This window comes from Chenopodium quinoa, unplaced genomic scaffold, assembly GCF_001683475.1.
Source record: "Chenopodium quinoa cultivar QQ74 unplaced genomic scaffold, ASM168347v1, whole genome shotgun sequence".
Classification (NCBI taxonomy): Eukaryota; Viridiplantae; Streptophyta; class Magnoliopsida; order Caryophyllales; family Amaranthaceae; genus Chenopodium; species Chenopodium quinoa.
The window spans coordinates 4,112,509-4,138,202 of NW_018743979.1; the positions used below are offsets into that span (position 1 = coordinate 4,112,509).

The following is a 25,694-nucleotide window of genomic DNA, read 5'->3' on the forward strand; positions in this document are numbered from 1 at the left end:
ACCTCTAATGTGTATTTACAAGAACTTGTTGGGATTAGTGTGTTAATCAAGAAAAAAATGTTGAGTAATGATGCGGGGGTGAGTTTAATGGCTAGTGGAATGAAGAAAGAGCGTGACAAATATTAGGAAAATGTTGATAATGTGAATCTCTTGTTGTATATTGCTGTCATTCTTGATCCTAGGCGGAAAATGGGATATACTAAATGGGCAATTAATCAACAATATGATTCTGAAAAAGCTAAGTACTTGTGTGATAAAGTGATGCAAACTTTGAGTGACATGTATGAACTTTATATTTCTGAAAACCCTCCAAATGAGTCTTTTCCCCCTAAAACTTCTGATTTTCCGGAGGAAGTAGAAGATATGGATTCTGATGTAGATGTGGCGGAATTAGAGTTTGAAAAGGAGAAGGCTTCATGTGTTGGAGTACAAGGGAAAAATGAGTTGGCCAAGTATTTAGAAGATGATAGAGAAGTTAATCCTGCCGGAAAAAGCTTTGATTGTTTGGGGTGGTGGAAAAAATATGGTGAAAGGTATCCAACAATAGCTCTCATGGCTAGAGATGTACTTGCCATTCCCGTATCAACAGTCGCTTCCGAATCAGCTTTTAGCACCGGTGGTCGAGTGCTTGATTCATTTCGCAGCTCACTCTCAACTAAGATGGTTGAAGCCTTGATTTGTGCACAAGATTGGTAACGTACATCTCAAGGTCCTCTTATACTTGAGGAGAGACTTAAAGATATGGAAAAAATTGAATCAGGGTACAATTAAATATTTTCTCTTTTTTTTAATCCCATTATCTTGTTAATTATTCATTAACTTTTTTTATTTTTATTTTTTTTGAAGAAATGTTACCTCTTGGTGAGGAACATTCTCTCTTTGTTGATGATGATTAGAGGTAGCAACTTATAATCATGAAGGTTGGCAGTGATTGTATTGAAGGCTGGAAGTCATTGAAGGCTTGGAGTATTTTATGAATTATGATTACTATGGACTGTTTTTGTTTTTAAAACTATAAAATATGGAATTGCTTTTTGTTATGTACTGGTTTAACTATGGACTTTTTTTTTAAAGAAACAGTATGTTTGTATCAAGTATTTGTTCATTTGTAATCGGGTTGATGTGTTGTGTTATATGTGTATTCAGGTTTAAAATATTAGCCTATTAGGCTGTTATTTGTTACAAAAAATTCATTGTACTAATAACAATAATTAATACTAGAAAAATAGGTGGAAGTTTGAACAAAAATTACTAAGCAGGTGGGTACAAGGAGGAGTTCAGGCAGCCAGGCAGGAGAGGTGAGGAAGCAGCAGCCTCAAGGACAGGGATTGGTAGGCTGCCAAAGCTTAAGGCGGCGATTTTTGTAATTATTTTTGTTATTTATGTATTTAAGTTCAATTGTTATAGTTCAAAAAATAGGAAGTTAAAAAAAACTAGTAAAAAAAAGCATCTAAAAACGAACTGCAAAGCAGGTTTTAAATAAATAAAAAGACCCAAAAAAAATATTATGCTTATTGGTTCGGTTCGGTTTTTTGGTTCGGGTACCCGTATTTTCGGGTATCCGAATTTACGGGTACCCGAACCTTATCGGAACGGTTTTGGGAATCGGTTTTAGCCTTAACGGTTATCGGGTACCCGAATCAATAACGTTATTGGAACGGGTACCCGTCTCATGCTCTCCCCTAGTCCTAATAGCTATCTAGATAGATTAACATTAATTACATTGATCTACGCGTAATTTTGTTATAAATTATTAACTTATTTCATAATAGGAGGTATATTTAATGTTTATACGGCTACATATAACATTACAAATAAAAAAAATAAAAATAAGAAAGCTGGTCTTTATTACTGTAACAAATGCTGCGTTTTCCGAACTCCAGTGTCTGAAGTCTTAACCCAACAACATATGATATACACGCTCTAATCAAAACTAAATTCTCAATTGTACTACATCACACGCGCTGTAATTGTGGTGGTTAAATTTTTTTTAACCTCTGTAATTATCCTGACATGGGGTAGATTTTTTCTGTCCATATTTATTCGTTCCATAAAACACTCCTAATAGTCCTAACAGACTAGTGTGAGACTGAGATTATAAATTCAGTCTTCCCTAAAAAAAAAATTATAAACAGAGTGAGAAATTGAAGTAAATTTTGAAACAAAGAAATTTCAATTGATTTGTTATTGGGTGGCATTGTTGGTTTCTCTGAAATTGAATGGCGAAGCAGAAAGTGTCGCGGAAGAAGCAGGAGAAGGAGACGGAATTAGACTACCATAGATTCAAAGCTTTTGCAGGAATGGCGGTTGATGTTGCAAAGAAGCATTCTGATGTATACTTCTTTCCTCAAGGGTTCTTAGAACAAGCTTCAACCCCAGCTTCTTTCTCATCAATGGTGACTTCCAGACCTTATGTGGTTTGTCGTGTTGTTGATGTTACTTATTGGGCTGATCCTGTTACTGATGAAGTTTTCGTCAAGTATCGGCTTATGCCATTGACTAACATTCATGTCACGGGTAATTATAATGGTAATGGTAATGGAGATGATGAAGGGGGTGATAATGGTAATGAGGTTGATTCGTTCGTCAAGTGTTTAAGCATTTCGGATGCGAACAATGGTGGTGGATTCTCCGTTCCGAAGCTTTGTGCTGTATTCATTTTTCCGGCGTTGAATTTCGTAGAGGATCCGCCGGTGCAGACACTCAGAATTAGTGATGTTCATGGAGTTAAGTGGGTGTTTAGACATATTTACGGGGGGACGCCTAGGAGACACTTGTTGACCTCTGGTTGGAACACGTTTGTGGATAGCAAGTATCTAACTTGTAATGATTCTGTTATTTTTGCCAGGAATAAGGTCACAGGGGAGCTGTCTGTTGGGGTTCGAAGGCATTTTACGCCGCTGTCCAGACTTCCTAAGGAATATGTGCCCAAACCCCCAAGACTTGCCCGAGTTTGTGGTGGAAGCTCACAAGGTGGAGCAGGCTTGCAGAGTGAACTGGACTTCTGGAACCCGGGTTAAATTTCCCCAGAATGCCGGAGATGGAGGGCCGATGGTGACGTGGTTTAGTGGGACGGTTACTTCCGTGGTGCCTAGTCCTAATGACGGGCCTTGGCCTGGTTCTATGTGGCGGATGCTTCAGGTATTGCCATTGCTTACCTTATTCATCTATCTATTTATGTTTATATGTTGCTATGTAATACTATCAAATAATTAAATGTTTATGTTATATGTTGGCAGTCAAATAATTAGTCCACATGATATGCAGTTGATTGTAAGTGTTTCGGGTGAAAACAATGGGACCTTGCCGAAGGTCCGCTGAAACGGAGAAGACTGGATTCGGTCCGAGTTATGCTGGGCCGAAGGTTTCCTGCACAGTAAACACACGTAAACTAGCCTTGGGGGTGTTGCCGAGGAAGGCCCCTCCGATGCTAAAGTCAGTACAATGTGTTGAAAGAGAACACTATGCAAGAGAATTAGTTGCTTGAGGCTTTGCTTGAATATATGAGAATATATGAATCTATGAATCAATACCTGAATGTATGAATATTGATGGCTTTTATACCTCTTCATACATGGAGAGGTTGGGCCTTAGCCCAATTGGCTTGCTTTGAGGGATGACCTTTGACTTTAGCACAATTGGAGAGTTGAACCTTGACCTTGGGCTTTTAATTGGATCATTTAATGCCTAGGCCCAATTGGACTAAATTGGACCCAAACAGTAAGTATTGGGAATAATGTATATGTTAGTTGTTGGTATGTTTTACTATCAAATAATTAGTACGTCCACATGAAATGCAGTTGATTCTAGGATTGGAAATAGGAATTCTATGGATGTTTGTGAGGGGAGGGGTTGAGATGAGTGTGCTCATTGGCTGTTTTAAAGAGGTATAATTTAGGAACATGTCATTCAAGTGTCTTAAGGTCTTACATGGGTTGTACTTTTGAAAGGTGTTGTAAGTTAATATCACACCAAATTGATCTCATATTCTTATCTTTAAATGGAGCTCGATTGTGGAGTAGAACTAGCAAGAATACCTGTCAAATGACGTAGACTGTCTTTTATGAGGTCTAAGGGACAGTGACTTTGGCTATCCTTACTCGAGGAGTGGTATGATACCGCATATTCTCAATGTTATTGCTATGGATTTATACTGCTGGAATAAGTAAAACCAATGCTGACGGGAACATCTTTTGTAATGGGTCTGTCTCAATTAAAACCATGTTTGACCATTAGACAGATACTTCATGATTCTATCTTGATTCTTGACTTCCATGCTTGCGTGTTTGCTGTGACTATTTTGGGTAATCTGCTTCATATAGTTTCTTATTAATCACTTGAGGGATCAGATGTAGAGTTAAGAGATCACGAATCAGATGCAATAGTAGCGCTAGGAACAGTATGGAACGTTTCACATGTTCCCATTGATGTTTTCTATTGTCCCTGAATAAATTGTAAAATGACCAGATGCCATTCTTGTAGAAAGTTTCTGATGTTCCCTGTTGATGTTTTCTAAAAGTATGACATTCGGCTTTAAATGATAATTGTGGTAAGGGTGTAAGGCATTCATTATCTAACTATCTGAGCAGACAGATATTGTCGTGATGATTACCATGTGTCAACCTAATAATTTTGTCAGGCTTGTTCTTGATACATCATTTGTGTGGAAGTAAAGTATACACAGTAGCAGTGCTGTTGATAAATTTTCTATACTTCCTAATCCAATTTGTAACGATAATGAGAAAGGTGGTTTGGTGTGTGTGTGTGTGTGAGGGGGGGGGGGAGGTCTCAAAGGTTATTAAAAAAATGACTTCACATTCCTATAAATTATTTAGTGTTATGGAGCAAGTGTATAAATAGCTTTTGATCTAACAGTTAATTTGTGGTAATAATGCCAAATGGATGCTCTCAAATATTTTTTTAATATTTTTATTTTTTTTTCTGACTTTTAGAGAAGTCTTGCATTCACTAGGCATCAGTGCATTCAACCAAGACATCATTGTATGAACTATTATGACACTCTTAATATTGTTGTTAAAGTTGCTTGTTTTATGTGCAACGAGCTCATGCAGGATATTGATGTTTCTGCTTGGGGGCGATCCTTGCATGCCTTGTGATCATGCCTTTATCCATGTTTCTGTGGTACAAGCATTGTAGCTTACCAGTAAAAGCAATGTTTATGGCCTTCAATCAAATTATCAAGTTAATTTGTTGGGATTTGGGATGTGAAAAAATAAAAATACTCTGTAATGCTGTAATATTCTTTCCAGGTTACTTGGGATGAGCCAGAGAAGTTGGAAGAAGTAAGGATGCTTAGTCCATGGCAAGTGGAGTGTATTGCTCCAACACCACCACCTACTATTCATGCTGCATTTAATACCCCTGCCAAAAGGCTCAAGGGTGTGCAGAACTCTGCTCTACTAGCTGATGGGAAGGGAGATATCTACTTTACTCCTCAACTCGGATTTGGTTCACTGGTGATGGACCAGTTAAGTCCATCCTATATGAATTACAACATTTTTCCCGCAGGCATGCAGGGAGCCAGGCAATTTCCTAGTATTTATCCATCTAATTCACCTACAATCATGAATGACGATTCTCACCAGGGGCGCACTGATGATAATTTGGACAGTAGTATGTCACAGAAAGTGGAAGGTGTATCCGCTGACCTGAATATTGCCAGTTCATCCTCTGAGACACCTTCATTTGACAGTTTCAACAGTGAGCAGTTCTTTGGTGCAATGAGTACTGGTCATCATTCATGCAACTTACCTGGAAAAGGTGTCACTTCATTTCAGCTGTTTGGAAAGATCATTCATATAGAACAGCCTCCAGCAAATACAGATGACATAAGCTGTACTCATGTTGTATCTCAGAGCTCCCCTGTGATGAAATCATCTGCTTTGTGAATGGTGATTTGCAATGTGTTGGTGGTTGGGAAGGCTGTTCAGGTATATGTCTTTATAATTTATGATTACAAGTTTTTACATATGCTAATGCCTTCTGAAAAGCACGTAAGTTGCTTGAATATATGCCTTTTGTAATATCTTCTGTTGATGAGGGGACCTTTTACTTTTCATGCTATTAACCCTGGGAGATAATCTTGTAGGGAAAGGAGAAATTAAACCATGCAGTTTGCTTTTAGATTCTTCTGTAATTTTGTGTAGTGCATCCTCAAACACATACATACAACTCCTCTCATCTTCTTTCTCCACACATGTCCATGTTTCACGAGCTTATAATATCACGTATGAGTAATACTTGGAGGCTGATTCTTTTTTGGTTTGACAAATTCACAAGTTTATTACTGGTATATTATATCATAAAGAGAGAGATTTATGAGCTGGGGTAGCATAGACTGTCCCTATCACACATGCACAAAGACTCAGATACAGGATTATACATGTATGATGTGTGTGGGTATTTGCTTGTAGTTAAATGTTTCTCATGTAGCAAAGCAAAGTGGAATCCTCAATTATTATCTTTATATGGAGAAATTAAAGCATTAGTCTTACATCATAGACCATTGCAAAATCTCCAGGAAGTGACAGTGTCTTTTTTTCCCCCCCTCAGTTTCAGGTATGTGGTTCGTTGACCAGAGGCACGCACCATGCAACTTCTAATATAGTATTGGACATAAGTAGCTTGCTGATCGTAGTTTTTTTTTCCTTTTGTCTGGTTTATTTTGGAAATGGAAAGTTTAACTTCGAGATCTTATAGACTACGTTTGAATAATTTGCTTTGCAATGGTGTGCTTTTAGATTTGGACATGAATGTAAATTTTTTCCACAATTAGAATGGAGAAAAACCATCAGTGCTTTTTTCATAATAGGGTGTTTTTGTGGATTTTCTTGATTAACCATGCTTCCCAAGTTGGCATACTTTTTTTGTGTGGATTTTCTTTCCTTTGCATGTCGCAACAGTTGGTAGCTGCTGCGTTTGCTTCCCTATTTATTTAGTGATTGTTGACGTAGGCTTCCAATTGATGCTTTTCATGGTTTCAGTATCAGCATGATCTTTTACTTGCATATGTGCTATAGTATGCAATTCAAAACAATCTTCTTGTCGTGATTGTTAAGAATGGTAACGATTAGAGCTTTTATCTACGTAAATCTCAGGTTATAAACGGAAAGTAGTTACCAGAGGGGAAGGTGGTAAATAAATCAGGTGGTTCAATTATGTCAAATCAATATGTTTATAAATATAAATAATGACTCTTTTCTAGAGTTATTAATATTCAGGTCAGGGTTTTAGCGTCAAGTCTGCTTACTGGCTTGGTAAAATGGGTGTGGATTATGTGAGTAATCCGAATCAAAATTGAAAGGATCACAATGGTAATGGAATGAACACAATAATATTCTAGAAGGAGGGGGTTGAATAGAGTGTGGGCAATTTTCGCAAAACAAATATGTCAAGGTCTTAAGATTAGTTTCAAGGCGGAATAAACGAATCTCAGTTTTAAATTCAAAGCTTTGAAAACAGTTTATAAAATAAAAATGATTTACTTATCAGAGTCAAGGCTTTGAAACTTAGACTGAATGTAATTTACGAATTAAGCAAAAATAAATACGAGTAAAGTAAAGAAAATAAAGAAAAAACATGAGACAAGAGACAGATATATTTTTACAAAGTTCAGCAAATATGCCTATGTCTCCGCCTAGGGTTGTCCAACCCGTAGGATTTTAAACTTCCTTTATTTCTTCCCTTATAGTCCTAAAGCACTTAGAAGATGACCTCTCTTCTCTCCGTAACCGCCCGGCTACACTTTAACAACTCAATTCCCAGAAATAAAAGATTACCTAAAATACTTTGAGTATTATAGAATTACTCTAAGTATATCTATCTTTTGATAAATTCTTTTTCCACTCTTAGATACACTTTTATTTTCTCTCAATCTAATCACACAATAAGGTGTTAAAGAACTTAGAGAGAGAATATTTAACACTCTTGCTATAGTGTATGAAGCTTGATAATTCTTGAGTGTTCTTGTTCTACGTTGTTATTTCTTCAGCACACTTGAACATTATTTATAGAGTTGGAGGACTTGGATTTCTGATTTTTGAATTTGAAACAGCCGTTGAAACTCCAACGTTATTTGAATAAGTCTTGCGCTATTATTTGGCTTCAATTTCAACGTTCATCTTCACAAAAAAAATCCAGCCTATCTTCAAGGGATACTGTAAAACAGATATTTAAACTTCAAGGAAATCGGTTAACACTAAGATAGCTACACAATTTCGAATTTAAATAAAATGCTTATCACTTGAAACAAATATTCTGATGAAACAAAATTTCGTTAAGATAATTTATCATTATCTCTATCTCTGCAAAACAGAATTTGTTAGAGATATTTATCTTGTCAATATCAGATTATTATCATAAGATAAATATTCAAAATAAAAAATAATTTAAATACCAACAATTTAAATACCAAGATAAACAAGTCATCAAAGTAGGCGTAAATAATCCTGGCAAAATAATAAATAAAATATACCAATCGTACAGTCCAATGCAACATAATATTGTATTACACATGTTTTGACTTCCATCATAAACTTAAATAAAAATATCATCAAGGTGGAGCCTTCAATCTCCCCCTTGATGGAAGTCAAAACCACCATTAAAAATAACCAATATAATTAAACCTGCACACAAAGATTAATATCCAAACATTCATCATATAATATACAGCATTAAACTACTCCCCCTTTTTGACATCCAACAAGGGAGGAAAAATGGTTGGAACAAACAGTAAAACAAAATTAAAGTTATTTAATATACGACAGTTTTATTTCAAGGCTTTGACATGCAGTTAAAGGTCTTGAAATAAGTTGCAGCTTTACAATCAACACAAATTAAAGCGTTAAAGCACGTACCTTAGCTCCCCCTACGAAGATGCATCCTTAATTAGTATTCTTAATTCATGCCGAATAAGAATGAATATATCTTCGCTTAAAGACTTAGTAAAAATCAGCAAGTTGATAATAAAAACATCAAACCTTTACTTTTGAATTTATCTTTACTCTTGAAGAATTCCTACAAAACAAAAGAACATTAAACCTTTCTAGACCAACCTGCAAATTTGGAGTCATAGTCAGGATGGACCATGTTTGGCGGTCTAGTTCCTTTAACAACCCATATTTGCTTGATTTGGTCTCGAAAATAAAAGGAAAAGAATTCTTAACAATATAATATGGTCATTTCTTCTAAAAGGACATGTTAACTTAGTATGACCCTTCTTGCAACAGTAGACACATGTGGGAGTTCGCCAATTATCCTTAGCTTTTACAAAAGTGGTCGGGTTTTTCTTAGGAAAATTTTTGTTGTATCCAAGACCACTCTTATTTAAGGATGATTGGTGTACACCCAACATCTTATCAAGTGTTGCTTCTGACTGAGTAAATCTAACCAAGGAATTATGTTGCTTTATGCATTTCCCAATAAGAGTTTTCTTTTCTTTCTCCAGTTTATTATTATAATAACTCAGAGAAGTAAGCTTACGCTTTAAAGTAGTGTTTTCAGTTTTCAAGGCCTTGACCTTTGTGTCAAAAGCTGACTCTGAGGTCTTGACCTTGTTTTCAAAAGTGGACTGGGCTGCTTTGAGATCAGCTAATTCCTTAGCCAAATTGTCAGATATGCTCACTTGTTTGCTCATCTTTTCTTTAAGAATCTTCGATTCTTGAATTAAGCTTTCTTCATTAATAAGCATATTACGTAAACAATCAGAAAGAACATTAGTAGGACTGGCAATTAAATTGTTTACGATTACCTGGAGGTGCTCATCTTTTGCATCATTGTGATCCGCCATAAGACATAGATTAGCTTGTTCATCATCGAAATCACTTGAATCCGAGTCACTCGATGAGGCAACCATAGATTTATTCTTATAATCACTTTTGCCTAACTGCCTTTTTCTTCTGTTAGGGAAATCCTTCACAAGGTGATCATCATCTCCACATTCGTAGCACTTCAAGGTATTGACTTTGTTGAATGATTTGCTCTTGTATTTCTCTGCCCGATTGTTGTTCTTTCTTCTAGGAAACTTTTTCTTCATTTTGAGAATCTTTGCAAGACTTCTAGCAATAAGATCAAAAGGATCCTCATCATCTTCATCTTCGTCCGAATCTTCTTCTATTAATTCTTCTTCTTTCTTAGCTATGAGAGCTAGCCCCTTTGTGGATGAGGCAGGCTCTCCGTCTTCTTCTTCGAGGGAAATCTCATGGGTGATAAGTTTCCCAAGTAGATCATCAAGAGAAAGGGTTCTCAGATTTCGGGCTTCTTCTTATGCAGTGACTTTGGGACCCCATTTTGCTTTTGGAAGGCACCGGAGAATTTTTCTGACTTTTTCTTCGTTTGAGAATGACTTCCCAAGAGAATCAAGGTTATTTATAATCTGAGTAAACCTTGTGAACATCTCTTTGATAGACTTATTTGGCAACATTTTGAAGAGTTCATATTGTCGAAGGAAAATATTGATTTTGGTCTCCTTCACTTGACTTGTTCCTTCATATGTGACCACTAGCTTATCCCATATCTCCTTGGCGCTTTTGCATGTAGACACACGGTTGAATTTATTAGCATCTAGTCCACAATACAGCAAGTTCATAGCACAGTAATTTTTTGCCACATTTTCGAGATCCGTCTGATTAAACTCATCATCATCTTTTGGAACGGTTGCTCCACTTTCCATCTTCTTCATAGGTACTTTAGGACCTTTCTTTATAATCTCCCAGAGCTCAAGATCTTGATGAATTACGAACATTTGCATTAGAGATCTCCAATGAGCAAATTTATTGCCGCAAAAGAGAGGAGGACGATTTGCAGATCGACCTTGAACAAAGCCACCATCACCGATTGAATTCATATTTCACGGATGGTTAAATCTGAATGTGAAAACCTGTAAAGCTCTAATACCAAATGAAAGGATCACAATGGTAATGGAATGAACACAATAATACTCTAGAAGGAGGGGGTTGAATAGAGTATGGGCAATTTTCGCAAAACAAATATATCAAGGTCTTAAGATTAGTTTCAAGGCGGAATAAACGAATCTCAGTTTTAAATTCAAAGCTTTGAAAACAGTTTATAAAATAAAAATGATTTACTTATCAAAGTCAAGGCTTTGAAACTTAGACAGAATGTAATTTACGAATTAAGCAAAAATAAATACGAGTAAAGTAAAGCAAATAAAGAAAAAACATGAGACAAGAGACAGAGATATTTTTACAAAGTTCGGCAAATATGCCTACGTCTCCGCCTAGGGTTGTCCAACCCGTAGGATTTTAAACTTCCTTTATTTCTTCCCTTAGAGTCCTAAAGCACTTAGAAGATGACCTCTCTTCTCTCTGTAACCGCCCGGCTACACTTTAGCAACTCAATTCCCAGAAATAAAAGATTACCTAAAATACTTTGAGTATTATAGAATTACTCTAAGTATATCTATCTTTTGATAAATTCTTTTTCCACTCTTAGATACACTTTTCTTTTCTCTCAATCTAATCACACAATAAGGTATTAAAGAACTTAGAGATAAAATATTTAACACTCTTGCTATAGTGTATGAAGCTTGATAATTCTTGAGTGTTCTTGTTCTACGTTGTTATTTCTTCAGCACACTTGAACATTATTTATAGAGTTGGAGAACTTGGATTTCTGATTTTTGAATTTGAAACAGCCGTTGAAACTCCAACGTTATTTGAATAAGTCTTGCGCTATTATTTGGCTTCAATTTCAACGTTCATCTTCACAGAAAAATCCAGCCTATCTTCAAGGGATTCTGTAAAATAGATATTTAAACTTCAAGGAAATAGGTTAGCATTAAGATAGCTACACAATTTCGAATTTAAATAAAACGCTTATCCCTTGAAACAAATATTCTGATAAAACAAAATTTCGTTAAGATAATTTATCATTATCTCTATCTCTGCAAAACAAAATTTGTTAGAGATATTTATCTTATCACTATCAGATTATTATCATAAGATAAATATTCAAAATAAAAAATAATTTAAATACCAACAATTTAAATACCAAGATAAACAAGTCATCAAAGTAGGCGGAAATAATCCTGGCAAAATAATAAATAAAATATACCAATCGCACAGTCCAATGCAACATAATATCGTATTACATGTGTTTTGACTTCCACCATAAACTTAAATAAAAATATCATCAAGGTGGAGCCTTCAAAAATGCTATTGAGCGAAAGCTGTGGAAGCTGGTGTGGGGTTTGGGTGGCCCTCCGAAGTTGAGCCACTTTGTGTGAAGGGCTTGCAAGGGGAGTCTCGGTGTGAAACAGGAACTGCATAGACGCCATATTGCTGCCTGTAACTTGTGCACAGCATGTGGGATTGAGGTGGAGTCAATAACATAGGTTCTGTTTGACTGTGTCGCAATCAGGCAGGTCTGGGATTCATATGAGCATGCTACACTTATTTTTGACCCTCCAATTCATGCTTGTTTGCTGAAAGATCGTTGTGGATGGCGGACAAGATCAACAAAGAAGAGCTCTGTATGCTGCTGGCATAGCGTGGTCAATATGGTTCTGCAGGAATAAGAGCATTTTTGAAGGAATTACACTGAACTTGAATGTTATGGCTGCAAGCTTCGCAAAGCTAATACACGACTATAAGCTATACGCAGCTAAGGTTTTCCCTTCCAAGTGCTCTATGTTGTCTCCTACTGCTGCTGCGTGGTCTGCCCCCCTGCTAGTATTGTAAAAATTAATTTTGATGCCCATGTCAATTCCGCTTCTGCTGGTGGTACTGGTGCAGTGGCTAGGGACAGCGAGGATCATGTGCTATGGCTGCAGTCCAAAGAATTCCTATGTGGTGGGATGTTGAAACAGCAGAGGTAGCTGCTGCTCGGTTTAGCTGCCAGATTGCGATTAGGCTGGGTTATTCGCAGGTGTGGCTTGAAGGAGATGTTTTGACAGTGATCAACACCATCAATGATTCCTCTCATGGATGGTCCCTTATTTGGCTTATTTATGATGATGTGCGCTTGTTAGCTAAGTCTTTTAATGGTTGTAGTTTTTCTCATGTATAAAGAGCAGGGAATCTAGTAGCTCACAACGTAGCAAGGTGTGATACTAATGATTGTAACGAATGAGTTTGTATGGGTTCGTTTCCTCAAGGTCTTTTAACCTTGGCTGAACTTGATATTACTTGATCAATAAATTGCTCTTTTTCCCTCAAAAATATTGTGATCTACTTGTATATGATCTTAGTAGAGTATAATAGTTTTGAATGCATGCTTAGTTTATAATAATGTCTGACAATTGGTTTAGGCCTTTTGGGTACAGTTTCAAATTAGGCAAATAAATTGTTATACTCTCTCCGTTTTTTTTATAAGGTAGAGTTACTATTTTCATCCGTTTTTTTTTTTTTTTTTTTTTTTTTTTGTATAAGCTAGAGTTCCATTTTTGGAAATCTCTTACAATTTAATAATATATCTTTACCTATTAATGTCCCCAGTCTTTCTTACTTAATCATTTATCACTCCTCCAATGGTCTCCGTCCCTCTTACACCACTTTACTTTATCTACCCCACTAACATCTTATTTTATTAAAGCTTCTAAAACTCCGTTCAATCTCATCTCTAGCTTATAAAAAAAACGAAAGAGATATTTAGGTAAACTAGTAGTGGGAGCCCCCCTCCCAATTTGGCCTAACCAATCTCGAAAAGGTCTAATCGCGGTTATCTTTGTTGAGCATGATATGTAATAATGGTTGAATAACGATTGTAAGCACTTGTACAGTTGTATTGGTGTGCAAGTCTAAATGATACCTAGTGTTGTTTTAGTTTGATGTTTAGGATTTGTATAGCTGCACATATTTGATTATTGTGAACAATATATGGTCAAAGTGGCTAATAACCCCTTCTCCACTCTATCTCCCTCCCTTTCGACACTAAGAGTGCATCCAGTAGATCTTAGCGTATAATCTTAAAACCACTTGACAAGAACCATACTACTCTTAGGAGTTATATTAGTAGGTTGTTTATAAGAATTATAGAAACACCAAATATAGCATTAGCTTGTTTTTTATGAACCTAGGAACAGAGTTACGGAAAGATAAATGCCAAGTGTTGAGTAATTAGGTTTTGATGATTGTCTAACGTGTTTGTTAAGTTGTACATGGACAGAACAAGTTATGCTTGGAATAGGATACAAGGAACCTAAGCAATGACAAGTATATATATAACAAACCTGAGTAATATATGATAAACAATAGAAGGAACAAGAGCAATGATGAGTGATGGTTGATAAGCATGATGATGGCAAAGGAACCATGAAGGTAACTATGTTAATAGGTGTTTGCATATGTTAGTTTCATGAGGTAAGTATCCTATACATACGTGAGTCATGTATTTGTAGGAGTCGTTCAATTAGTTTAGTTTTTCTAGTTTGCTTTTAGGTTAGCTCTAGTTTAGTTTGGTCTTGTTTTAGTTTTCTTTATTGTTTCTATAAATATAGAAATACAAAAATATGCGGCTTTATAAGTTTAATTAGTTCTCTCATTTTTCAATCTAATGTTCTCTTAAGTGTTTGTGTGAAGACATGAACTGACTTAAGTGAAGTCAATGGGTTGGAACATAGAAGACTTCAAGAGGAACAAGAGAGAATGAACGAACCTAAAGCAGGTTCCCCCACGAGAACCAAACCATGAAGGAACTTGAAGGTATTCTCCAATGAGATGAAAAAGGAACTTTCAACAGGCTTTCCCACGAGAGTCGTAGCATGTTCCCTAACAGGAACTGGAACTTGGTCTGTGGTTCCAGAAGTGGAACGTTGCCCCGAGATCCAGAATACAACAAGACTACAGGATTCCAGAACAAGAGTTTTAGAGAAACAACATGAAGACGGAGAAATAGAAGTATATAGCTCTAGGATTCATGTAAGTATGTTGGACATAAAAGTCAGGAACAAGTTTATATAGAACCAAGGTGAACTCCAGGCAGTCAATGCAAATAAAGTTACTGACGTCAGGAACTTAGAGACTGTCAGAGTTCCGAACCTAATAGGAACTTAAGTATGCACGTCTATAAAAGTCAATTCTAATGATATATATTTATCTAATACGTGCATATCTTTTAAGGATTTGGTTTTACGGAATAAAGATAATTATTTTCTAATAAATCCCTTTTGGAGAAAGATAAGTTTGTTTAGAAAGTATTTTTAAACAAAAAGATAAGTTTTGAATAAAATCTAATTTTATGATTATATCTTATTATTATTGACAGATTTTATTCTTAACAAAAAGATATATTTTCGGAAAACTTATTTTTAGAAAATATTTTTTAAACTTATCTTTTGATAAAACCTATCATTTTCAAGATGAAATGAATAATTCGAGTGTACTATAAATATGCTCATATGTATTCATTCAAAGTTGAGGCTAACGAAGTGTACTGGTCGTACTTAATGGTTTCATCCTTCACCACGAAGCTAAGTTAGTCCTCCTGGTCAAAGTTCCTATCAGAATTTGGTTTCATTACGTCCACTGAGTTCCAGACAGATCTCGAGTGGTCCAACATATTAGTTTTATCTCTTTATTTATAGATATGTATTTAGAGATATTCAATGAGATCTTGTAATGGGAAAAAGGGTTTGAGTCTTTTGGGTATTGGGGTGTGAGTTTGAATACACTAAAATTCTATTGTAGCTATGCATTTGAATTCTCCAAAATTCGTATGGTAGCTGTGAGTGCACAGTGAATGAGCTTCTACTGTGAAGCCGAGTGTAGGCACTTTGGGAGTGCTGAGTGAACCTAAGTGTGGGACTTAGGCTGGGTAGGATAGGGTCCTATCAGGTAGCAAGTTGCCGTGGAGGAACTTGTGAGAAAGGTCTGTGTGTAATAGGATGTAACTAGGAGTTTTGCCCTATTATAGTGAAGTGTTTGTGTTGAAATTCCCTTAGAGGATCGATTTTACTTCCAATTGGGCCCTGAAAGGTTTCCTCGTAAAATCCGCTTTGCATTGTTTAAGTTCCTAACTTTAACTGTTTTATATCCCGCGAAAACTAGGCACTAGTAACATACTACAATTCACCCCCCCCCCCCCTCTTGTCGTATACCATCCAAATAACACCAAGAAGCAAGTTATAAGATGTTTCCGAAAAAGATGTTTCCTATTGTTACGATAGATTTATAGAGCATGGACTCTAATCCTATAAATCACATGGGTATCCTCAATTAAATATATTTTTAAAAAGTACAAACATAATCGAACTCTAAATCGAATAAAACCAAAAATAAACAACAAATTCAGCAAAATAAAAAAAAAAAAAAAAAAAAAAAAAAAAAAAAAAGACTGATTTCCTTTAGGTCTAATTTCTGTGATACCGACTGATACCAAGATATGATTTATTGGAAAAACAATCAGGCAGTGCACAATTCAACAACAAAATATATTCAGCAGCAAAAGGTGTTGCATATTTATATGGTTCAAGGTGATAGGATTTATGGTTCATCAGAGAAGCTGGTGGATTAATTTGTCTTCTCAGAATCTTTCTCAACATCAGTGTCTTGGAATAGGGATGTTCGAAACTTTTTTCCAGCAGCATGTTGATCAGGTGCTGGTGCTGGTGCTGGTTCTGGCTCTGGCTATGAAACTGTAGTTGCTTGTTCTTTGTTGTTAGCATTGGTTTGTTGTGCGAGAGTGTCAAAGTCCACTGAGGAAGTGCTTGCTTTGAACAGCTTGTTCAAGATCTTTGATGGTTTCAATCTCTGACTGACTTAGATTGTACTATTTATCTATTTCTTCATAAGCTAGCCTGTTCAGAAATCATCGCATCATCTATTGTTTTAGGATCTTGGCTGAAACCTGCACTTGGATCAGACATTATGAGCATAAGGCTGTCTATCCTGGGATTATGTCTGAACAGATTCTTATTGCTGAGTTCCCTTCATCTTATCAGATGAACTGCATATCTCTTGCTGAGTAGAACTTCCAGATGATGAGCCTGTCAGATTAATCTGTGTTGATTCATCTTTCACTTCAACACCTATCAAGGTCCATATCAACACATTGTTCCTTAAAAGTTCTCCTGTAGGTCCAACCTTGACTAAGAATTCTTTGCGTGAAGCATATCCGGTATTGGCTGTAAAGCTTCCAGATTTTCCTGGAATACATGTATATTATCAAAGTATAGTTAAGTGGTTTATAATAATGTACCTGATTAGTTAATATACCAAGTAGAAGTTAAAAATAGTATATCATGAAAATCTTAACGCAGACTTATTGCATGTATTATCATGCTAAAGCAATAAGTAGCTTTCACTGTAACAATAAAGATATCTATAAAAATAACATGTGTGTAACATCTTTCACAATCTGTGAGGAAACAAGATTGTATTTTCTAGGACACTAAATGCAAATGCGAGGCACTGTCACCAAATTACATGTCTTGTTCAAGCAAAAGACTGTTTTTATTAGGTAAAGTGAAGGACTGTATACATGTTAGGTAATTATAGAAGCTTTCAAGCTGGGGCAAGGGGCAGATGCAAAGGGCAGGGAAAATTTATTCAAGGATTGTGTACATGTATCTTCCAGGAGAAGATATTTCAACATGGCTTACTATTCTAAATTCTAACATACTGCTAAGTGATATATGTAACAGAAAGAGCTGATCATAGGGTAAAGCTTGCGTCATGTTCAAGTACACTGAAATAGTAAAATGCTTACAGTATCCATACTACAGATTTCAGTAGCTGATTTTCGAAAGAGTCTTTCTGTATCGTCATTAAAGGTGGTGAATGGCATTGTACCAATTCCATCTCTAGCCATCAAACTTATATGTAGCTCTGGTAATTAAAATAATAACAAGCCATAAGCACAAGGATGTAAAGGCCTTGGTTTCACAAGAGCACTTTATAGCCATGTTTTGCTATTGGATATTGAATGCAAATAAGAGTTGTTGGCTAACAATATGTTTTTACTCAAAACAATAGAGAAAATTTATAATGTCCAATTTGACTCCAGATATTAAAACAAAATCATTAATCTCATGATTTCTGCTAAACAGGGTTAGCTTGGAAAATCCACCATTTGTTTCAAGTCATCCCTAATTTCTCATGATTCAACATTTAAAAATCAACATCTAAAAATCCTTTGTTATTGCTGATTTGATTTTGAATTCTCCTCTTTGTCAAACAAATTCACAAAAGACCTAGCGTTTCTAGATTTATTGAAGCGAAAAAGATTAAAGACTGTAGAAAAAAAAAAAAAATATATATCTAAAGAGTGTTTACCAAACATCAATAAACTCAATGATGTGGGTTGGAAGGGTTCTTTCATTCAAGTCACAAAGAGAGGTTAGTCTATCGAAATTCAGCAGTGTATTCGTTTATACTCGTATTATCTTGAGTCAAAGTAGTCAATTTCAGGATTGTATTTGCTCAAAATCATGAAGTAGAGGTATTAAGAGTGCAACTTTCGTTTCAAATCAGTCCAAATTGAGATCTTTTTTTTACCTGCCCTAGCATGCCTGGCTTTGAGAGATTCAAACCATGCACCTGCATTTTTTGTGAGGCAGATGTAGGCTATGTTGAACCTATTAGCATCATTGAACCCTTTATAGTCAGACATCTTCTTTCCCACTCAAGGAAGTCTTCTGATATTCCAAGGCCAGTAAAATCATCGAGCTTGATATTCCTATCAATCGATTTTAGAGTGCTTTGATTGAAACTCGGCATCACTGGAAGACTCATCGTCACTATCCTTTTCCTTTTTCTTCTTTGTCCTGTCAATTATTAGTTTAGAGAATGCCTCAATTCTAGCCTCGATCTAATCAGCTAGTTGTTCTGTTCTCTGATAAAGTATCTCAAATTTCTGATGAAAATCATTCATATTTATTACCAATTCCTCTGCATAGTGATCACATACAAGTGTCAGAATAAATGCACAAGAAAACGGTAGCAGCAAGAAACATGGGAGAAATAACTCCAAACCTGGAAAGCTCTCCAGATCTTCTGGTGGCTGATCTTCTGGATAGTACTCATCACTGTTGGGATAATGATAAATTGCAGCAGCACCTTACTGACAGTGACATCATCCTTGTGCACAGCATTCCTTTTAGTTTGAGGGATACAGAGGATGTGAGATATTGGTGGCCTTCGTCTGATGGTGTATACACAACAAAATCGGGTTATTGGCTTGGACGTTTGGGTCAACGCAAATGGCTGGGCGAATCTGTATGGTGGGGATAGGGGTCTTCCGAATTTAAGCCATTTTCTGTGGAGAGCCTGTACCGGCTCTCTTGCTACCCTTGGAAGATTATGTGACCGTCACAGTAGAAGCGATGGGTTGTGTGGGTTATGTCAGGAAGAGAATGAAACAATCATCCATGCTATTTTTGAGTGTGAGAAGGTTCGCCACATTTGGGATCATTCTCCGTATGCAGGTACTCTGATTGATGCTCCCTCTATCTCTTTCTTTGATAGATTTCTATGGATTCAGAGGATTAAAAAGGAAGAGCTACTTGTGTTTTTGCTATTTCTTGGGCTGCTTGGTCTTTTCGTAACTCATGTGTGTTTGATGAGCCTTGGAGTAATTGTGAAGTGGGAGTTCTGGGTTTTGTTCGGTCGGTTGAAGACTATAAGAAATATGCTGGGGCTGTTTTGTGGGGCATAAGGAGAACAGAGGTGGCTTCTTTAGGAGCGTGGAGTCCTCCGGCAGCTGGCTGCTACAGAGTAAATACTGATGTAGCTATGTTGAGTGACGATGTGGCTGGTTTAGGGGCGGTGCTGCGTGATAGCAGGGGGGTGATTGTTGCTGCTATGGTGTGTCGTTGTCCAGGTATCAGTTCAGTGGTGTTGGCTGAAGCTTTAACTACACGTTTGGGGGTGCTGCTGGCTCGAATATGGGCTGCGAGAGAGTGGAGTTACAATGTGATGCTGTAATATTGAAAAACCCATTTGCTTGCAGAAGTTGGGTAGGAAGCCTGCTGACTTGGTCATTGAAGATGTCTGCTGGTTGGGTAGGGAGTTTGATCTGTTTTCTTGTAGTCACATTAAAAGGGCAGGGTAATTGTGTAGCGCATTTAATGGCTAGCATGTTCCGGCTAATGGGGTAGAGCAAGTGTTTGTTAGTGACTTTTCGCAAGGTATTACTACCTTGGCGGAGCTTGATATGTATGATTTCCCGTTTAATTATAATATTGCTCCTTGAGTGCCCTTTCAAAAAAAAAAAAACATGGGAGAAATAAATAGTTCAATAATATTTTTATAACATCCTCAATACTCCCTAAATCACACAGGAAATAGACCAGTCCGAACTAAACAGACCAGTTTAATAGCTGATGAAGTCCACAAACTCTGAAATTTTACAGGCAGAAGAAATATACGCAAATTCAAAAAAAAGAATCGCCTAAAAACCTGTTTATGATTTGTGCCATAATGCAGAATATAGGAGAAGTAAATTGCGATACTCACCTGCATTTCAACTGCTTACACGATGATGGTTTTTCAGGATATACTTTTCAATTAAGGGAGAGAATACAACTTTAGAGCCACCTGCCGCTATTCTTTCCTTCAGTTTCATTAGTGGTTTCTCCCACCTCAATATCTCAAAGGGAACCATCTCATAAATCCATCTTCCCTACACGAACAAAATAAAAATGAAAGCTACTGTAGTGTGTGATAAGTTTGGTTAGGGGTGGTCATAGTTTTAAAGCTCTCATAATAGAGCCAAATAACTTACAATAGACCAAAGCATTAAGGATAGTCCATGTAGGAAGGAACCAGAGAGCACTCAATAGTATTCATGGATGCCTCTATAGCATCTGAATTGAAACCTTCTTCCATCTTTGCTAGCTCAAATTCAGATAAACAGTTAGAGCATCTCAAAACACATAGTAATTCACAGTAAATCATGAGACTCAATCCGACTGGTTTTAATTCGAGTTATTAATTACTAATATATTGAAATCAGACTTTGGGGCAGCATTTGTAATGCATAATTTAATAATTAGAGACAATTCTAGACTTCAATAAACGCATTTGTGAGCTACCATGATTAATCTTAGCATTATATAAGTAAACATCTTTAAATTAACCTCGCAACTAATTACACAATGCTGAAAACAGAGGAACTAGTTGTTTAAAGCTCCAAATTTGTGAAATTAAGATCATACCTTTAAAGAGACAACCTTCTTCTCAAATCTGCTAATGACCTCCCCAACCTACGTATTATAAAAAGTAATTTCAGAATCGTAACACACAATCTGACACTAAATTCTTCCTCATAAAAAGTGATTTCAGAATCGCAACACAATCTGACACTAAAATCTTCCTCATACATGGTTATCAGTGCTCAATTAGATCTTCCTCATACTTGATAATGTCAAACCAAAAATCAAGCTCATACATGGTCTTCATTACTCAATTAGATCCTCAAAAAATTTAGTTCATCCCGACTTAGTCAACCCCAATCAAGTGCTTAAAAAGAGAATCAGGCAAAATTCAAATCAAATTTCCATCTATGATAACATTTTACATACCATTAACAAGTTTTTTTTGTTCACAAAAAATCAGCAACTTATTAGGAAGAGTACAATTAATTAATTACAAACATCAAGGTCATGACTTAGCATGCAACAGAAAATCCACATACGAATTTTCAAGCAGAAATAGACGATTCCCAAAGTTATATTAACAAGACTAAAAATCTTATCTGAAACTGAATACTCAATTTGCTATTTTGAATAGATCACCATACTTTATACTACAATAAATATAAACCTTAAAAAATAGAGAGAATAAGATAGACAAGAGAAACCTAGAACTTTTGGAATAAAAAAAAAAAAAAAAAAAAAAAGCTTGAACATCAGATGGAATTAACACACCCGGTAATTGCTCAACAACAATATTGAGTACAGTCATTAAGCACATGATCCACAACTACCAACTTTCTCCCGTTTCGTTCAGATCTTTCCTTCCATCCCTCTGATCTTCTCTACCTTCCTATCTCACTAATTTCAGTCTAAATTTCATACATTTTCTACTGACAACTCCAAAATCAAATATTTATGATTTAACATATAAATCATTTTCTTCTTCCTCCTTCATTAGATTATCTTTTAATTCTTCATCCTTAATTAATACAAATAGGTTATCTTGATTAATATTACGTAGATTTAGTCTTGAATAAGAGTAATATGTTTGTTGAAATAAACCTTAGAAAACTAATATGTTTGTTCTGAAATAATAAATTAAACGCGTTTAATCATCAAAAAGATTCCCAATTAGCAAAAATTACAACTTTCCTCAAATAAACCTTAAGAAAGAGCAAAACAAATAAAAATTAAATTTATTAACATAAAACCAACAGCAAAACATTCTAATTCATACCGCTATCTTTGCTTTTTTGCCTATTCTCAGAATTCACTGCCTCTGTTGCAACAAAGAGTACATACAATTACAAGTACGAGCCACCAAAACCTGCAAACAACACACCACCAATTCAATCCTTAAAATTCAACTCACATTACACTAATTGAACATAAAAACACAACACAAGCACAAAAGAAGAAATCTACTGTACTGGATCATTAGCAAACAGATTAAGCAAAGCCAAAAATCCGAATGTAACAAGCGTCTGCTTTAAATACTTCATACAGTGCCTTAAATTGTTCACATCTGTAAAATCTAAAAAAAATCAAAAAAAAAATTTCAGAAAATTCAAAACCAAAATTGATAAAACTGACCTCGTTGCAAATAGAGTTTATAAAATCAGAATTTTGATGATTATAAAAATCCACACTTAAACAACATTACCTCAGCTTCAATGGACGAGAGAGAAAGGTCGGAGCATGCTTCAATGGAAAACTCGAAGTACGCTTCAATGGAGGGGAGAGAAAGTGAAAGAATAGGAAATGAACAAATGAAGAAGAAGACAGCTGAGGAGGACGGAGTTCAGAATAGCAAAAGGTAAGGAAGGGAGGAAAAGCAGGGAAAGGAGAAGAAAATGAGGAAGGAAAAAAGGCAGGCAACAACCTAAAACAAGGGCAGTAATGTCTTTTCAAGAAGTAAATTGGGGGTATAATGGTCGTTCACTGTTCATAAGGAACATTAGACGATCGCTTTACTTTTAAAAGGTTTATTTATAGATAAAATGAAGATATTAATTAAACATCTCATAGTCAAATTATATAATACCCATAAGCAATTACCAAAACAAATCAATTAAAAACTTTATCTAGGCTATGTAGGATTCGAACCCACATCTTGTGCATGATAGCACAATTCTCTACCAATTAAGCTAATAGCTTTCATATACATCACTTAAAACATATGATGCAATTCTAAATACCCAGGCCACATGCCTCAAATTACACATATCTCAAAGGATGCTTAAGTAAAGTTTAAGTAATAAAGCAAAATATGCTTTCACCAACAAAAAAAATCATCAAAATAATGCATTATCACTTTTAAAGGGAAAAAAATAAAATGTTGCCATAAAATAACTATAGATAGAATGTAAGTTAATGAAATCATATACATGCCCTTAACTGATGAAAAGACCTGCCAGCTTCTCTTCTAGAAAATCAGATACGGAGTAAATACTTTAGAACAATATTATATATGTTAAAAGATGACTTTCTGATTATAGGTTGGTATTGTATGTTTGTGGAAATAGAAGAGAGCAAAAGAACAAATAAAAGAGTCAGTTGTTATTTTTTACTTCTTCTTCTTCCATAGTTCACAAGATAGTGAACTTATTTATAGGCAAATATTGTCATTAAAATATTATACATGATTGTACTTTTAGACAAATTATTGTCCATAATAAATTCATGTGATGAGCTACAAGTTACCATGCTACAAGTTATGTGAACTTCATTTTGGCATTTTCTCAACACTCCCCCTTAAGTTCGCATGAAATGGGGTATGAGTTGCCTTAAAGAAAAATATTATATGCTTTGATATATTGCCTCGTTAAAAACCTTGTCAGGAAAAACCTTGTGGGGTAAAAACCTGATCGAAGGGAAAAAGAGTGCATTGTATATAATACTCCCCCTGATTTCAACATAGTTCACAAAGATGACGCATTCCAATTTTGTTAACTAATTGCTCAAATTTCTTAGAAGGAAGTGATTTGGTGAATAGGTCGACAAGGTTGTCACAAGACTGAATTTGCTGGATATCTATTTCCTCATCCTTTTGCAGATCATGTGTGAAGAATAGTTTTGGGGATATATGTTTTGTTCTATCTCCCTTAATATATCCTTCAGTTACTTAGTGATGCATGCTGTATTGTCTTCAAAGATGGTGGTTGGATTTTCTGTTATTGCTTTCATTCCACACTCCTTTTGGATATTACTAATCATCGACCTCAGCCATACACATTCTCGTCCTGCTTCATAAAGGACTATCAACTCTACATGATTTGAGGATGTCGCTGTCAATGTCTGTTTTGTTGATTTCCATGATATTGTTGTGCCGCCATAAGTGAACAAATATCCATTTTGTGACTTGGCATTTTGAGGATCCGATAAGTATCCAGCGTTTGCATATCCAATGAGAGCAGCATCTTGTTTCGGTTCATAATATAAATCAAGGTCTTGTGTCCCTCGTAGGTACCGGAGTAAGTGTCGAACTCCTTTCCAATGTCTGTATGTCGGTGCATTGTTGTACCTGGCTAACAAGTTCACAAAGAAAGCTATGTCGGGTCTAGTGTTGTTAAATAAGTACATTAAGGCTCCAATTGCACTTAAGTATGGTACTTCTGGACCCAGAATTTCTTCATTTTCTTCTCGGGACCTAAATGGATCGTTTTTCATATTCAAAGAACGAACAACCATTGGGAAGTTGATTGGGGTTGCTTTGTCCATGAAAATCTTTTCAAAACTCTTTCTGTATAGTTTGATTGATGGACAAATATACCATGACTTGAATGCTCAATTTGCAATCCAAGGCAAAATTTAGTTTTTTCCAAGGTCTTTCATCTCAAATTCTTTCATCAAGTATTTTGCAGTTTTCTCAAATTCATTTGGGGTTCCAATGATATTCAAATCATCAACATAAACTGCAATAATAGCGAATCCTGATTGTGATCGCTTTATGAAAACACAAGGACTAATTTGGTTGTTCTTGAACCCTTCTCTCATAAGGTATTCACTGAGACGGTTATACCACATCCTTTCATATTGTTTCAATCCATAAAGGGCCCTTTTTAGTTTTATGGAAAGTAATTGTCTAGGTTTGTGGTTTTCTGGTAGTTTTGGGGACTTTCATGTAAACGTCTGTATCGAGTGACCTATACAAATATGCAGTCACTACATCCATTAATCGCATTTGCAATCCTTTTGTGACTGTCAAACTTACCAGAAATCATTGCATCCATCAACTACTGGAGAATATGTTTCTTCATAATCAATCCCTGGAATTTGAGAAAATCCTTGGGCTACAAGTCTTGCCTTGTATCTAACTATCTCATTTTTCTCATTATGTTTTCTCACAAATACCCATTTGTATCAAACGGGTTTTACACCCGTCGATGTAAGAGTTATTTTTCGAAAACTTCTCGTTTTTCAAGTGACTTCAACTCAGCCAGCATTGCCTCCTCCCACTTTGGCCAATCACTCCCGTGTCGGCATTCTTCCACAGTTCTTGGTTCAACATCATTTTCATCAGACACAATGTCGATTGCGATGGAATTTGCAAATTCCTATTCAAATGAGTCTTGGTAGAGAC

The 25,694-nt window shown here is 35.8% G+C and overlaps 2 protein-coding genes and 1 long non-coding RNA gene across 5 annotated transcripts; 1 reads left to right on the forward strand and 2 right to left on the reverse strand.

Annotated features, from left to right (window-relative positions):
- The first annotated feature begins 2,219 nt into the window (after nt 1–2,219).
- Nucleotides 2,220–5,909, forward strand: LOC110689965 (auxin response factor 17-like). Its single transcript, XM_021866782.1, has 2 exons — nt 2,220–3,015; nt 5,260–5,909. The coding sequence occupies exons 1-2, from the start codon at nt 2,220–2,222 to the stop codon at nt 5,907–5,909; spliced, it is 1,446 nt and encodes a 481-aa protein (XP_021722474.1).
- A 395-nt stretch (nt 5,910–6,304) lies between these two features.
- On the reverse strand, nt 6,305–10,864 carry LOC110689966. The gene is made up of 3 exons (XM_021866783.1): nt 10,343–10,864; nt 9,290–10,216; nt 6,305–6,364 (listed from the first exon to the last, which is right to left on the reverse strand). Exons 1-3 carry the CDS (start codon nt 10,862–10,864, stop codon nt 6,305–6,307), a joined length of 1,509 nt encoding a protein of 502 aa, XP_021722475.1.
- Nucleotides 10,865–16,297: 5,433 nt separating this feature from the next.
- LOC110690040 lies at nt 16,298–23,308 on the reverse strand. Of its 3 annotated transcripts, none has more exons than XR_002504988.1 (8): nt 22,776–23,308; nt 22,538–22,646; nt 22,350–22,439; nt 20,701–21,181; nt 20,433–20,598; nt 18,951–20,174; nt 18,474–18,866; nt 16,298–17,122 (listed from the first exon to the last, which is right to left on the reverse strand). It is a non-coding gene; the product is annotated as an uncharacterized LOC110690040 (long non-coding RNA). The 3 variants fall into 3 exon arrangements; XR_002504987.1 differs by having other exon boundaries at nt 22,543–22,646; nt 22,776–23,307; XR_002504989.1 differs by lacking the exon at nt 22,538–22,646 and having other exon boundaries at nt 22,776–23,307.
- Nucleotides 23,309–25,694: the final 2,386 nt, after the last annotated feature.

Bases quoted from the DNA above. Each gene is read 5' to 3' on its own strand.
- LOC110689965 (XM_021866782.1), top strand. From the start codon at position 2,220: ATGGCGAAGCAGAAAGTGTCGCGGAAGAAGCAGGAGAAGGAGACGGAA. The intron at 3,016-5,259 runs GTTAAATTTCCC...TAATGCTGTAAT, and splicing joins ACTGGACTTCTGGAACCCGG to ATTCTTTCCAGGTTACTTGG.
- LOC110689966 (XM_021866783.1), bottom strand. From the start codon at position 10,864: ATGAATTCAATCGGTGATGGTGGCTTTGTTCAAGGTCGATCTGCAAAT. The intron at 10,217-10,342 runs GTCAGAAAAATT...ATCACCCATGAG, and splicing joins CATTCTCAAACGAAGAAAAA to ATTTCCCTCGAAGAAGAAGA. The intron at 6,365-9,289 runs GTAAAAGCTAAG...CATGTGTGATAG, and splicing joins AGAAAAACCCGACCACTTTT to GGACAGTCTATGCTACCCCA.